The sequence below is a fragment of the Falco naumanni genome, chromosome Z, assembly GCF_017639655.2.
Source record: "Falco naumanni isolate bFalNau1 chromosome Z, bFalNau1.pat, whole genome shotgun sequence".
NCBI classification, from domain to species: Eukaryota; Metazoa; Chordata; class Aves; order Falconiformes; family Falconidae; genus Falco; species Falco naumanni.
In genome coordinates this window covers 74,716,525-74,731,914 of record NC_054080.1, presented here as the reverse complement: position 1 = coordinate 74,731,914, position 15,390 = coordinate 74,716,525, and the positions used below count along the sequence as shown (strand labels likewise).

Sequence of the window (15,390 nt, the reverse complement as noted above, 5' to 3'; positions counted from 1 at the left end):
TACAGGGGATATTGGCACCTGGGTGCAGGACAGCAGGGAGGTGGATGCCAGGGAGCCTGCACAGAGCTGGGGCCCTCCTGCCCCATTGTGACACAGTGACGGGAAGGTCAGGGGCTCCACTTGCTTCTCTCCTGTTTTTTTTCCCCATGTGGGCAGTGCCATCTCACAGTGTCCCCAAGTGCAGTCACAGCCGATGGATGTCCCTGAGTGCAATCAGAGCCTGAGAGTGTCCCCCAAGACTTCACTGCCAGCCTGTGGGTATGCCCAAGTGCCATGCCAGCCCCTGAGATGCCCCTAAGCCAGTGCCAGCAAACAGGGTCCCTCAGGCCTCAAGGTGCAGTCACAGGGAATGGGGTTTGTCGAGGACAGTGCCAGCCCTGCAATGTCCTTTAGCATGGGGACAGCTCTGGCTAGAGCAGAAGCAGGTCCCAAGCCCCGGGGGGGCTGGCTGGTGGTGTTTCTGGAACACAGTAATAGCACAATGCCAGCCCATGCAGTCCCCAAGGTGCTGGGGCAGACGTGGTGTGTTCCCCACCGTGGTGAGAGGCCATATGGGGTTCCCCCCAGCCCAGTGCCACCGAGGAAGTGCCACCAGAAATGGCCCTACCAAAGTGACCTGGGGTGACCATAGCACAGTGCCCCCAGGCCCCTAGCACATTGGCCTGGGGTGTCCCTTGCCTGGTGCCACCGGGGTGTCCCTGGAACTGTGCCATGGGTACACTGGGGTGTCACTCACCCAGTGCCACTGGGATACCCCTACTGCAGTGCCTGGGGCGCCCCTCAGACAAGGGTGTCCCTCTCCCGCTGCCACCAGGGTATCCCTAGTGCCACCGGGGTACCCTTGGTGCGGTGCTGTGCTCTGCAGTGTCCCTCTCACAGTGCCACGGCGCCGGGCGGGGACACCCCCCCGCGTCCCGCTCGGTGCGGGGGCCAGTGGCGACCAGTCCCTAAAAGGTGCTGGAGGGCGAGGGGGCGTGACCGGGGCGGGGTCTGCCCGGCGAGGGGGCGGGGCCTGCCCGGCCCGGCTCCTCCCCGGCTCTTAAGCAGCGCGAGGCGCGTGAGCGTAGTACCAGTGCTCCCACCGCCTCCCCCGAGCTCCCTCCCCGGCCTCCGTGCCCCGTTGCTGCCGCTTGCCCCTCGGCCCTTCACGCCCCGTGCTCCCGCCGGTCCGCGCCCCGCCGCCGCCCCGCCGCAACCATGGAAGCCATCAAGAAGAAGATGCAGATGCTGAAACTGGACAAGGAGAACGCGATCGACCGCGCCGAGCAAGCGGAGGCCGACAAGAAGCAGGCGGAGGACCGCTGCAAGCAGGTGAGTGTCCCACCGACTCCAGCGGCATTGCCCGGTAACTGCCGCCTTAGAAGTCTTGAGCCCCAGGGACTCTGTCCTGCTGGGTGTCCGGCCGGGACACCCTCCGCCCTTGGGAAGTGTAGCCCTGGGGACCCTGTCCCAGTGGGTGCCCAGTGCCGGAGACCTTCCCATTCTGTTTCCAGCCCGGGGTCCCCTGTCCTAGGGGTGCCCAGCCCCAGAGACCTCCCCTCACTGAGTTTCAAGTCCGGGGACCCCTATCCCCGGGGACCGGGGTGACCAGCCTTGGAGACTCCTGTCCTGGGGGTACCCAGCCCCAGACATCTATTCTCACTGAGTTTCAGGCCCAGCAACTCCTGTCCTAGGGATGCCCAGCCCCGGCAGACTCCCCACACTGAGTTTCCAGCCTGGGACCTGTCCTAGGGGTGTGCAGTCTGGTGACCTTCCCTTGCTGAGCTTCCAGCCATGGGACACCCTGTCCTAGGGGTGCCCAGCCCTGGGGACCTTGCCCCACTGGGTGTCCTGCCTGTGGATCTAAGGTGTAGGGATGCCCAGCCCTTGAGACCCTGCCCCACTGAGTGCCTGTCCCAGGGGACCAGCCTGTTACCCTTCACCACTCGCACTGGTTTTCTCAAACATGCCTTATCTCCGTGGGACACTCCGGTGCCACCTGCTTATGCCTCTGCCAGGGAGACTGTTGGGAACAGCATACTCCTACCCCAGCCACATATTGATGGGGACCTACTTGGTGCCCCCCAGAGCTATGTCTCCCAGTCTGGACCACTCCAGTCCCCTACACAAGGAGGGACCCCACCCTCCCTTACCCCTGCCAGGCTCAGGGATCCTGGGGATTACTCTGGCCCTGGGGAGCAAGGGCTCCCTGAGGACATGTAGACTCGAAATTGACAGAAGGAGTGTGTCCTGGTGCTTCTGCAGTGTCCCCAACCTGGGTGTCCCCAGGAGAAGGATTGCCACCCCGCTTTCCCCCTTGTTGGCACCACCATCACCCCTGACCTCTGCTCTCTGTCCGTTCCCCAGTTGGAGGAAGAACAGCAGGGTCTGCAGAAGAAACTGAAGGGCACAGAGGATGAAGTGGAGAAGTATTCTGAGTCAGTCAAGGAGGCCCAGGAGAAGCTGGAGCAGGCGGAGAAGAAAGCTACAGACGTATGTAGGCATGACAGCAGCCCCTCCCCTACACGGGTGCTGGACCTTGACCATGGGGGGGGGGGGGGGGGCGTGCAGTTGTGAAGGAAGAGGGGGGCCTTATATGGAAAGCATCTGTGGGGAAGACTGTCAGGATCCCATTCCTGCAACGTTGACTCTAAACCAGGCTGAGATGCAGGGCAGGGAATCTGACGGATCCTACTTCGGGTGCGGGGGCACCAGGCCAACTGTGGCGGGCACCACTCAGGTCCTGCTTGGAGCTTTGTGGGCATCCACCTGTCCAGCTCCCCAGCCCTAATGGCGACGAGTGTCCCAAGCTGTGTCACTGGCCCCCAGGCACGCACCTCAGCAATGCTTGTAGGAAAAAATCTCTGGCACGCACTAAAATGTGGCAGGAAAACAAAAAGAGTAGAGCAATGGAAAAAGCTCTTGCCCATGGCCTGCTGCTGAGTGCTGGCTGCAAAGAAGGATGCTCGGGGTGCATGTTGGGGACTCGATCATTTTGGGGTCCACTGTGCCACCCTGTACCCTGGGAAGGGCAAGGCCAGGAAGAGTTTTATTTAGTGCCGTTACTGATGTTTCTCCTGGGAAATGGATACCACTGGGGAGATGTTAGGAAGGTGTTGAAATTGGCTGGTGCCCAGCCAGGATGAAGGGTGGAACAGCTGTGTGTGGCCACAGAGCCACTCAGGGATGGGGTATAACGACCTGTGGTGCCACACAGGGTATTTGACACCCTATAAATAAATCCTCCTTTTGATAGCCAGTCCTTCTTTCATGAAAACCAACCCTGGAAACTGGAGGAGAAGCTAAAGGGAAGCCGGCTGGAGCACAGCCAGCAGGGCACAGCCAGGCTTTTTAGGATTGAGAATATTCAATCTCAGCTGGTTTATGGAGCTAAATGGGGGAGATGCGTCAAATCTCTGAGGTGGCCGCCAAGGACGGGTGAGCAGACAAGGGCAAGCAGTAGCAGCACAAGTACCTGGGGCAGCCCAGGGAGTGGCCGGGGGGGCTCCCCAGCCTTCTTTGCTGGCCCTACAGACCTGCCTCAGTTTAGTTAGATACTAAACCAAGTAGTTAAAATACTGAAAATCCTCTGGAAGGGCACATTTATCCCGGCATGGGGCAAGCACATCAGTCTAGGCAGGATCACTGCTCTGTGTGCTGGGGCTCACACTGGCCTGACTGGATCCATGCTGGTGTGGGACAGGGCAAACTCAGTGTGGGTTCTGGCTGAGCGTGGATGAGATGTCCCCAGTCGGGGGCGCAGAGGAAGGGGTTAGTGACAGCACTGGGCAGACATCGGCCATGAGGTGCAGAGTGGTTTGCTGCTGGCAGCGGGCTGCGCGATGCCATCCTGAGCAGGCAGAGTGTGCTGGCCTGCTGTCGGTCCACCGTGGCTCGGCAGGTCCGTGGGCTTCAGCACGGAGTCCCATCGCAGCAGCTACGGTGAGCAGGAGCCACTGACCTCTCTAGGGAAGGGCCGGAGGAGGAGGCACGGGGAAGGAGCAGCCTCAGGGAGGGCAGACTGGCTGCGGCAGGTGGAGCGCATGGGCAGGGCTGGGTGCCCACCACCAGCATGGCTATCTCAGGTCCTTCCCAAAGCCTGGAGAGGCTGCACCATGCGTAGGGCTCTAAGAGTCACCAAGTTCCCGTGCCAGGGACCTGTATGTGCTGACAGCACTAACTGCCAGGGCTCTGTCATCTCCTCCCTGCAGTGAGGTGCAGCACAGCTCACAGCTCCAGTGGAGGAAGCACAGGGTAGACCCCCAGAGCCCACCCACCCACTTCCCCAGGGATCCTCATGCCCCTCTTGGCTGCCAGGACAACATGTGCCTGTGAGCACGGAATGTCCCCATCCCTTGGCCAGGTCGAAGCCTACCACAGTGATTCAGGTGGGCTCCTGCTCTTGGCAAAAATGTCAACAAAGGGCTCACAAGAATAAATCTCCCTCTGCTTCGGCAGTGCCCTGCCTCTGGCACTGGATAGCAGTGCACGAAGCGCACAGGGATGGCACTAAGGGATGGAAGTGCACCCCCCCCCCCAGGCACCTGGAGGGGGGTCAGATGGTGGCACGGACCGGGGAGCACCTGACCCCTGATCAGCAGCTCCGCGGTGCTGGCAGCCTCTTCCCAGCAGCTCTGGGGGGCCACCGTGGCCCCACCACCCCCTGTACCCAGGAGGAACAGCCTGCAGTACCTAGGGCAGGATGCGGGTGGGGGCTGCTGGACATGGTGCAGTGCAGAGAGCGGGTTTAGCCAGGGCAGCCCCCTCCAGCCCCAGGTGTCCCCAGCCGGTGGCCTATCCCCGGCCACCTCAGCGGGACTCGGGGAAACTCCACCGTTCCCAGGCCATGATTCCAAAAGCTTCACCCAAGTTCCCGCCCCAGTTGCTCTCCCTGTCCGAGGCTTTGCTCTTATTTGGCCATTCCCCGAGCCGGTGGGAGGGAACGGGGCTCTGCTGGGAAGTGACTGCATCCCTGGGTGGGGCCAGCGCAGGAGGCACCCAGCCTGGCGCTGCAGGACCAGCGTGGCTGCCCCCCAGCATGCCCCCATCTCCCTGCAGCCAGCTCACCCCCAGCCTATTGCTGCTGGGGACCCCCGGTTCCTCCCTGGGCCCCGTGTGCCGGCTTGGGGGCACTGTTGCCACCCAGGTGTCAGAGTGGCAGTGGGGCAGGATCGGAAGGGACTGAGGCCAAGCCCAAGGCTGTGTCCTCCCCGGGGGACCTGCAGCTCTGCCTCTTCCACGGCCGCTTGGCCGGGGGCTGCAGGGCACTGCCAGCAGTGTGGCTGGGTCCCCCCAGGACCCCTGGCCCTGGAGCTGAGGGCAGCAGGTGGTGTCAGCTTGGGAACTGGAGTCCCTGGAGGCAGGTGTGAAGTGCAGCTGGGGCTGCCCGGGAACTGTCAGAGCTCCTTAAAGGAGGATTGAGTGCCACCAGTGCCAGCTTCTGATGGATCCAGGCATGTGCCCTGGCCAGGATGCAAGGCTAGGAGCTGGGGGACTGGCATTCCCCCATAGGACAGAGCCCCTGGGGTAGCTCCATGGTAGACCCTGTGGGTCTCTGTGGGCATGCCGGCCAGGTCCTCACTGGAGGGAGCAGAAGCCAAGGTGTTGAACCTGGCTGTGCTCCAAGGCTCCAGCCACAGGTACCCTGGGAGGATGCCTGGGAGTGGGCTTTGCCCCATGCCTCTCATAGACGTACCTATGATCCCTATGGGGGAAAAAGTCCTTGACTCCCCTCAGCTCTACAGCAGAGGTGGTGGGGAGCAGAGCCTGGGGAGCATCCATGGGTATACTGCTCCTGCACCCAAGGAGGCTTGCAGAGGCCAGGCTCTGGCACACGCAAGCACCCTGGGCCCCCTTTTTCCCCCCAGGGCAGGGACTCTCTGGGCTCCTTTCCATTGCTCTGGGGGATGTCGCTGGGCCTGTGCACCCCTGCTGGCGGGCACTATGCACCTTGCCCAGGGAGGGAACTGTGTGCCCTGCCTTGGTGGTGGGCTGGGGTGGCTGTGTCCCACGTCTTGGCGTTTACTGTGAGCCCTGTCTGGGGGTACCATGTGCCCTGCCAATGTGGACTCTGCATTTGCCTGAGGTGACACCATGCACCCTGTCCCGGGTGGGGGGGGACAGTGTGCCCAGCCCAGAAGCCAGTGTGCACCTTGCCTTGGGTGAGTAGGGACAGTGACCCCTGCCTGGGGAGGACCATGTGTCCTGCCCAGTGGGGCACCCTGTGTCCTGTTGGGGGGGGGCACTGCGCATCCCTGCCGATGTGGGAGCTGTCCCCTGCCGGGGGTGGGCGCCGTGCACCCCGCCCGGAGGTCTCCGTGCGCTAGCGGCGGCCCAGGTCGGCCGGTGGCAGCAGCAGCAGCGGGAGGAGGAGCAGGAAGGGATGGAGGCAGGGCGGGCGGCGGGAGCGGCCGCTGCCTGAGCGCTTCCTGCCCGAGCCGGGCGGATCCCACAAAGGGCTCGGCGGCGCGGCCTCACCGCCGGCAGCCCCCGCCATGGCCGGCATCAGCTCCATCGACGCCGTCAAGAAGAAGATCCAGAGCCTGCAGCAGGTGGCCGACGAGGCGGAGGAGCGCGCCGAGCACCTGCAGCGGGAGGCCGATGCCGAGCGGCAGGCCCGGGAGCGGGTAAGGGCCGCCGGGGCGGGGGGGGTGGGGGTGGGGGGGCCGTGAGGCGCCCCGGCAGCCTCCCGGGATAGGCCCCCCGGCGGAGGCCCCTCCGCCGGTGCCCTTCTCCGTAGGGTGGCCGCAACCGCCCGCCCCCCGCCCCGGCAGCCGGGGGGTCCCGGGGGAGCTGGAGGGCGCTGCCGCGCGGGTGCGGTGGCATCTGGCGAGAGCCCCTGGGGCAGGGGGCTTGGGGCAGCATCCGTGCCTCCGGGCTGCCTCCTGCAGCTGCTTCCTCCGTGGGTCTTGCGAGGGATGCTCCGTGCCGTGGGGCTCCCGGGGCAGCGGGGAGCAGTCAGCGGCCAGCTCTGCCTTGGCTCTGCTTGGGGCCAGGCAGATCGTGGGAAAGGATCCGCTCACTTGGAGACCGGCAGCATACACAGCTAAAAATCCCGTGCCCAGGCTCTTGTCTGGCTTCCAGTGGGTTCAGCGGTCCCGGCCACAGCAGTCACAGAGGATTCAGCTCTCCGGCGTGTCCCTTTGTGGGGACAAGCCACCCCTTCGTGCTGCCACCGAGCAAAATTTCCACTCGGGCATTTCCAAGCTGCAGCTTGTTCCTGGATTAGCTCTTTTTATTGTTGTTGGGACTGGTGGTTTTCTTCTTTCTTTTTCCTATGCCCACTCCTTTAACATTCTCACCGTATCAGGCACGGCAGAGCTGGGTGCGGTACCGGGCTGTTGTCACTTGGGCTGTGTGCGGAGGAAATGGCCCCTTCCTGCAGCCGCAGATCGGGTTCCCGGTCACTGGGAGCTGCTGGAGAGCTCACATTCCCAAGTATCCATCTGGGCAGCTCTGACCCATATTGGGGGTGATTCCCTGGGAAAAGAGCTCTTGATGAGGTGAGGCAGATGCCACAGGCAGAGCATCTCCTCACGAGGGCCTGTCCCAGCTCCTCATTGGGTGGTCTGGCTGGGGATGAGCTCTCGGTGAGCCTGGAAAAAGGGTTGTTCGTGGGGTAGAGGTGGCCGTTGTGCCAGCTGTGGGGCTGGCCGCCCTCCCGGCATACTGCTGGGCTGTCCCACTCAGAAAGGTGTTGGCTGTGCCTGTCCCCACCCTGCCAGCTCACCGTGGGGGACTGTGGGTGCTCAGCGGGGCCATGCAGAGTGAAAGCCCCTCACTGCTCCCACAGTCCCCTTGCTTGGCCATTGTCCCCTGGGGCATTCCTAGTGCTGGAGCACAAGGCTGGCCAGGGCTGGGCTGGGCGCTGCAGCTGGCCAAGCCTGCTCCAGCCTGTGAATAAACAGGAGACATTATAGCCTGGGTTGGTGCATGCCTCCCTGTATCTTGGTGCACTAGGCTGCTCCCTGTGGGTGAGGTCTTACTGCCACCCATCCCTTTGCACCCCGGGTTTGTCTTCCCCACAGCCCGCCTGCCCCTGCTCCATGGGGAGTGGGGCTGGGAGCTGCTGAGGCAGTGTTTCCCGGCAGCGGTGATGGAGCAGGGCTTCGCCAAATGGAAAGAGCGCAAGGCCAGGCATCGAGGGGCTGGCTGGGGGGGCAAGGGCCACCACTTCTGGCCAGCCCCAGCTCCTGGTCCTGTGCGCAGGGAGCCTGGGAAAGCAGTGGGTCCCAGTTTAGTGGGCCCTGGCAGCTGCAGCTTGGCCAGGCACCAGCCCACGGAGGGCCACTTGCTCCATTGCCCCCTGTGCTGTGCTGTGCATCAGCTGGAGGGGGGGCTACATTTGGCTTCAGGTTGCCCCATTGTGCAGGTCTGAGGGGGGGGGGGGGTCCTGCACTCCACTGCCTCCGTAAACAGGAAATCCACAAGCGTCTCTGCTCTTCTTTTCAGGGCATTCCTCCCCCTTTACTCACTGCTCTGCAAACCCCAAATACCATCCTCATTACAGCATGGCTGCTTATGGCCACTCTACCCCAGTGAACACACATCATCTATATCCAGGGTGGGAGCTGGAGGTGCGAGGATGCAGTGAAGGGGATGCATGTGTGTGGCTGGGGTGCGTGGCGGGGAGGAGTCAGTGTCAAACAGGGTGCTAGGGATGGAGGAAACCCCATTGTCCTTGTAGAAGGATGAAGGGATGCATGGTTGGGCATCCCATTCCAGTGAGCATTGACTGGCTTGTTGCACAGTGCCAAGGGGTGTTCGGGATATCAAATGAAGAAGTAACCACTGAAAATGCTTTTTAAATTATAGATGTATGAAACATGGGGTTATTGATGGGTTTCTGCTTTCCCAGGCTGAGGCTGAAGTGGCTTCTCTGAACCGCCGTATCCAGCTGGTGGAGGAGGAGCTGGACCGAGCCCAGGAGCGCCTGGCCACTGCCCTGCAGAAGCTGGAGGAGGCTGAGAAGGCAGCTGATGAAAGCGAGAGGTGGGATAGGAAGGGACAGCAGGGGTGGCTTCAGGTGACCATTAATTGTTTCACAGTGGGGTCCCTCTGAAGTGACCTTGGGGGTTTGTGTTTTTTTTCCTGAAGACCCCAAAGGAAGCCACAATGCGGAGAAGTCCCCAGTATCCAGGCATTCTTAAAAAGGCTTTGAAATTTCAAGGGAACTCATAAATCCTTGAAATATTTCATTTGCAGTTTATACAAATATCAGGCTGTAACTGAAGCCAGAGCTACGGGAGCCTGTGTTGTGCCTGACAGCAGCTTCCTATGCTCCGAGGCTGAACAGCAGCCCAGGAAGGGGTATCTGTGTGTGGAAACCAGGGTCAGCTTTTGAGAACAAACCGTTTTCATTCAAAAAAAACCAGTCGTGTAAAGTGTGGCAAGCAGATTTCCCAGGCAGGAACCACTCAAGCAAGGACACTCAGGTTGATGAAAGTACCTGGACATGTCACAGCATTCCTGACCAGTTACATGAGCTTTTCCCTCCATTGGCAAAGATCAGTTTGAACAACAGCATCCAAATGAGAGGGGAAGAGTCTGCAGGACTCCTTACTGTGGAGGTTCATAGGGGTTTGGTGATCCTCTGCTTGTGCGCATCACCCCTGAATGAGAAAAGATGTTGCCACGGGATGTCTTCTAGCATTTCCTAAAGGCTGCTGGCCATTCAGGCTGCTTTTGTGCAGGTTGCAGCTGGCTCATCCTGCACTGCATGCATTTTTCCCCACAAATGGTGGGTTCAGGACCTGCCTGCTTGAGAGGCACCATAGCCACATCTCCTCACTCTGTAGTATGGCCCAGGGGCCAGCTCTGCTGCTGTAATTGTGCACAGGAGCATCTTTGGGGTACTGCTGGTGTGATGCTGCTGTGTGAGGTGGCCAGCAAGTGGCAGCATCCCTGGGTGATGTCCCATGTTTCTAGAGCTGAGGATGCTGGGTTCAGGCACAGCAGGCAGGAGGTGCAAGTGCCACCTCTACTCATGGCAGTAACGTCTTCTGGCTTGGGCTTTCCTCAGAGGCATGAAGGTCATCGAAAACAGGGCCATGAAAGATGAAGAGAAGATGGAGCTCCAGGAAATGCAGCTGAAGGAGGCAAAGCACATTGCAGAGGAGGCTGACCGCAAATATGAGGAGGTGTGGGCCCCCTTCCCCAAGTCCTGACCCCCCAGCAGCACTCGGGGCCACCTCCTCGCAGCCCTGTGCCCCCAGCTGGCGCAGGCATGAGGCTGATGTGTGCCTCTTGTTGCTGTTGACAGGTTGCCCGCAAGCTGGTTGTACTTGAGGGAGAGCTGGAGCGCTCAGAGGAGAGAGCAGAGGTGGCAGAGAGGTGAGCAGGGCTCCTGGTGGGCAGCGCGCGGGGGTCCCCCACAGCCCTTGCCCCAGATCAATGGCAGCCATGAGGATGGGGACGTCTGCATGGGAACAGGCATGTCCCTCCCTGGGAGTGGCAGGGTCTGCTATCAGGGTGGTCCCTGGGCTTGCAGGCTGGGGCAGGGCGATGCTGGCCTGCCAGCAGCACATCCTTGACCCTGTTCTCTGCTGTCCCCCACCGGGGTGCCCCCCTTTCACCCCAGCCGCGTGAGACAGTTGGAAGAAGAGCTGCGGACCATGGACCAGACTCTCAAATCCCTCATTGCCTCAGAGGAAGAGGTACTGGGGCAGGGGCGCGGGGTGACACGCAGTAGCCCCCCTCTCTGTCGCTATTTTTCGAAACGTGCAAACCACCTCTTTCCTCTCTGCACCACTGCCTCCACCGCCGACCTTTCCTCACCTCCCCCTTTGGCAGGTGCAGGCTGGGCACACTCTTCCATCCCTCCATGCCTGCTCTCCTCAGTGGGGCCAGCAGGAGCCTGGCCAGTGGTGATACACGGGATGTCCATGCAAGGAAGCGTGAGGAACGGATGAACGGATGTGTCCTGGCAGCTCCTGCTCATGGCAGCTCTGCTCCTTCTCCCTATGTGCTGAGTTTTCTCCTCTCTCAACTTGTTTTCTCTCTTTCTTTCCTTCTTCCCCCCACCCGCTCTTTCTGCTGCCCCCTCCTGCCCCCATCTCCTGCCCGCCCCCGCTTCCCCTCCTGGTGACCCTGCTTGGGATGTAGTAAATGTGGTGACCTGGAGGAGGAGCTGAAAATTGTCACCAACAACTTGAAGTCCCTGGAGGCCCAGGCTGACAAGGTAGGACCCGGCAGGGCTGCTGGGGCTGGACAGACTGCATGGGGTCTGGGGGTCCTGGGGTCTCCTGCTGGGGTGAAGTATAGCCAGAGGCATTCCATGGGGCTCATGGGTGCCTGTCTCTGTCTCTGCAGTATTCCACCAAGGAGGACAAGTACGAGGAGGAAATCAAGCTTCTAGGGGAAAAACTGAAGGAGGTAAGGCATGCGAGGCTGGTACTGCCTCAGCGCTGGCACAAGTTTGCCATCCCATGTGGGTTTTGACCCTGTTGTGCCTGCATCCTCTCACCATTCGCCAAACTGCAGCCCTGCAGCAAGCATGTCAGGTGCCTGGGTCTAGGATGCCTCCCATCAGTCTGCTCTGGTTTAGGGTGTGAGGGTTCATGGGTCCCTTGTTCCTTGCCTTTCCTAGGGGAGGGCTCATGGAGAAGGGTACCAGAGGTGCACACGGGGCAGATATGGGGTCTGGTGCAACCTACACTGTCTCTGTTGAGCCCCACAGCTCACCCTCTACCTGCTTTGCTCCCCCAGGCTGAGACACGGGCAGAGTTTGCAGAGAGGTCTGTTGCGAAGCTGGAGAAAACCATCGATGATCTAGAAGGTAAAATGTCCCTGCTGACCCTGACCCTCCTTCCTGGGGAGCACTGGCCACAGGGTGGCTTGTGCAAGGTGAGGAGGTGAGCAGGGATCCCAGCGATGGGGAGGCTGGATGACATCGTGTCTGCTGTGGGAGTGCAGAGCTGCTGGGGTCTGGGTTCTGCTCTCGGGTGGGCAATAGGGCTGTATGCACGCTGCCTGTGCACCCACACTCCTGCTGCCTCGGCTCCCTGCTCACAGTCACTCTCTCTCTCTGCTGCCTACTGCCGACCCTGCTCCACCATCTGCCCCTGCTTGCCCCCTGCCTGCAGATGAAGTATATGCGCAGAAGATGAAGTACAAAGCCATCAGTGAGGAGCTCGACAATGCACTTAATGACATCACCTCCCTCTAAGCCCCTCACCAGGCACCAGCACTGCATCCCCCTCACTGTCTGTCCCCTTCCCAGCTCAGCCACTTGCCTGCCTGGCCATCCCACTGCTCTCCCAGCCCACTCTGTCCTGCTCTGTTCTTCCAGGCCTGTGCCTGTTCATTGGCTCCTTTGGAACAGGAGCCAGTCTGAGGTGTTGCTGCAATACCCCCGTTTGTGGGAAGACAAAACTTAGGTGCTTAGGCATGTCTGCAGTGGAGGGGAACAGCCTCTGGGACCCCCATGTGCCCATGTGGTTACAGGTCTGTGCTACAGTGTTGGCAGTGGGGAACAGGGCTGTGCTCCGACAGCTCCTTTCCTTGGCTGCTGAGCAGCAGGAGCATCAGAGACTCTGCAGCTGCAGGGCCGGGGGGACACTTGCCTCAAACCCCCAGCAAAGGCCCCTAGTGTTGCTTGCTGGTTCCAGGGTGGGAAGGACCGACGCCGGGGAAAGCAGCACCTCTGATACCACCTCCGCTGCCAAAGCTCAGGGCTGGGGAGTGGAAGTTTGGGTCTAGCTGTGGAGGCAGACATTTCCCAGGCAGGCAGGCGGGCAGGCAGTCCTCAAACCCTGACCTCCTCCCTTCTGTCCTTTGCGCATCACTCTTCAGTTTGCATCTCATGACTTCTTTTATGTTCTGTCCTTCTGGATTACGAGTTGGTCTCAATAAAGCATTTTCTTTCCTTGGTTTCTCCTTTGTTTTCTTCATACTACTCTGTCCCTCATTTCCTGTTTGTCTCATGCAGCCGCTTGCAGTGGGGTGGTAGCAGGTGGCTGCAGACGGCTCGCGGCCATGGGACCCCCAGGATGGCTGTGGCTAAGCCCTGAGCAGTTCCTGCACTGCCAGGCTGAGTGGGACGGGGCTTTTCATGCCTCAGCCAGGGAAGTGACCTCTGCCATCCCCTGGCTCTCATACACATCTTTTCTCATTTTGTGCCATCTTCTCTATGACTCTTTTGGCCTGAAACAGCCCTTGTCCTCACTCCCAGACATTGCCTGCAAGCAGCTACATCAGCCCTGGCATCTCCCCTGTATCACCTTTCCCGTAGGAAGGGGCTGACCCTTCCCTTCAGCAGTGATTCCCTAATTGGGTCCCTGGTCCTCCTCCTCCTCCTTTCTCAGCATCCTACCCTGCCCCAGAACCCTGTTCCCAAACTGATGGACCCACAACCCTGTCCCTGTGTCAGGACTGCCTGCCTCCTCCTGCCACTCCAGCTTGTCTCTGCTGCTGGCTGTGGGATCTCCAGCAACGGTTTTGGGGAATGCTGTCTCTTTTCACTAACTTGCCTTTCTCTCTCTTTTTCCCTCTGCTGCGCTGATGTCTCTTTGTTCTCTAGACCGGTCCCAGCAGGAGGCTGAGAAAAACCGCGTTCTCACTAATGAGCTGCGGGTCATCCTTACCGAACTTAACAACTGAGCTGCCCAGAACTCCTGACCCCAGCCCAGCCTCCCTGCCTTGTTCTGGCCAGGCTGGCTCTGGGCTGGGAGCCCCTACTTGCTCCCTGCCAGGGTTACGTGGCATGTGGAGCCTTGGCTTGTCCCCGTGGGTGTAGCCACCCTGCTTGAGGGGGACAGGGAGCCCCTCTGGAGCTGATCGGTTTTTCCTGGGAGAGGAATGAGGGTTTTTGTGATGTCCTGGGACACTCGTGTGGTGATGGCTGTCCCCCATCATCAGGCTGGCCCTGCTGGGGGAGGGACACAGTGATTTCTGTTGCTGCCTTCATCCCCTTGTCCCAGGAGCCAGCAGCCTCTTCCTCCTCACTGTGGTCACCCCAAACTGTGCAGGGAGGATCCCCTTGGAGTGAGGTCCCTGCATGGTGCTGGGAGGGCTGGGATAGGACCTGGGGACTTGACAGCACTTCCTGCCTCAAGTTTGGGGCAGGGGACAGGGAAGAGCCCAGTAGTGGAAGATGGGGCTGGGTGGGCAGAGCTCTTATACAATCCCTGTCTCTAGAGGGAAAGAGGATGCCATTTGAAACTGAACCCTGGAAGCTGCCTCAGCAGTGGGCTGCCTGGCAGAGCTCCTCCCTGAAGTCTTGTTAGCTCTGCTCCTTCTCTCTCTGCTGTTCTCTCTGCCTGCCCTCTGGGGCTGCCTCACTCCTTCATGGAGCACCACTGGATCATGCAGCAGGCGCTGGTTCTTCTCTTTCACTGGCTAAGGGCATACACAGCATGTGGTGGTGATGCCCTGGGGCTGGATGCGCTAGTGGCTGGCCAAGGAACGGTACCTGTCCGCAGCAACTGCGTTGCAGAGGGACTGGCCACGGGCAGTGGGGCACCATGGGAGGATGGAAAAGCTGAAGAGTGGGGACTGCCTGTCCCTAGTGATCAGCCTGGGTGGTCTGGCCGCCCCAGCAGGTCCTGGAGTGGCTGGACTGATCACTGCTGGTGATGGGGCTGCTTGCATGGACCCTGCTCCACAGGGGGCCCCCACTCAGCTGGAGGCTGTTGCTGTACTGAAATGTCCATTTGTGTGCGTGTGTCTGTGCTTGGTGTGGTGTGGGTGGGTCTGGCTGCACCTGGATATACTTGGGCTGTGTCTGTGTGTGTGTGGCTGTGTCCCCCTTGTATTCACAGAGAGTCTGGCCAGTGCCAAAGAGGAGAATGTGGGCATCCACCAGGTCCTGGATCAGACCTTGCTGGAGCTAAACAACCTCTAAGCCTCCTTGGGAAGCCCCCATCCCTTTTCCCTACCCAACACATGCACCCTACTGGCACGCTCAGGATGTCATCAGCTGAACTTCCTCTTGGCCAAATCCACACATCCATTGAGAAGGGAAGCCCTGCAGCCTTACACCGTGTCTTGGGGGCATCTTGTCTGTGCACAGCCTGACTGGCTCTGTCCTGTCTTCATGTCCAAATATTAAAGCCGTTTGACAAGATGGATGGGTGTGTTTGGTCCTTTTGGGCAGGTGTAGGCACTGGGAGAGGTGGTGGGCGTCTCCTTGCCCAGTTCACACAAGGTGGCTCTGCAGGGGCTTGGGTGCAGGGCGGGTATGGCCAGCCTGGGGATGTCCTCTGTAGCCTTGGAGGGCTGGCAGTGGCAACACACATAGTTTGGGCTGCGTTCCTTCATCTCCATCACTTCCTTCAGATGCACAGGAAACTTCAATGTCTCAAGCTCAGTTCAAACTCACCATCCTCTTCAAGTGCACAGTGATAGACAAATGTCAGTGGCATGTCCCCTTCCACAGCCAGCATGTTACCTGCTTGGCACCTGGGGAAACCA

The 15,390-nt window shown here is 60.4% G+C and overlaps 1 protein-coding gene across 11 annotated transcripts; it reads left to right on the top strand.

Annotated features, from left to right (window-relative positions):
* Positions 1-1,087: 1,087 nt before the first annotated feature.
* On the top strand, positions 1,088-15,040 carry TPM2 (tropomyosin 2). 11 transcript variants are annotated; one of them, XM_040580037.1, is made up of 9 exons: positions 1,088-1,311; positions 2,347-2,472; positions 8,837-8,970; positions 10,001-10,118; positions 10,241-10,311; positions 11,083-11,158; positions 11,290-11,352; positions 11,686-11,755; positions 13,499-14,732. In XM_040580037.1, exons 1-9 carry the CDS (start codon positions 1,198-1,200, stop codon positions 13,576-13,578), a joined length of 852 nt encoding a protein of 283 aa, XP_040435971.1. In that variant the 5' UTR covers positions 1,088-1,197; the 3' UTR covers positions 13,579-14,732. The 11 variants fall into 11 exon arrangements, with proteins under 11 accessions (XP_040435971.1, XP_040435970.1, XP_040435969.1 ...); XM_040580036.1 differs by lacking the exon at positions 13,499-14,732 and adding an exon at positions 12,063-12,851 and having other exon boundaries at positions 1,089-1,311; XM_040580035.1 differs by lacking the exon at positions 13,499-14,732 and adding an exon at positions 14,739-15,040 and having other exon boundaries at positions 1,093-1,311.
* The last annotated feature ends 350 nt before the right edge of the window (positions 15,041-15,390 follow it).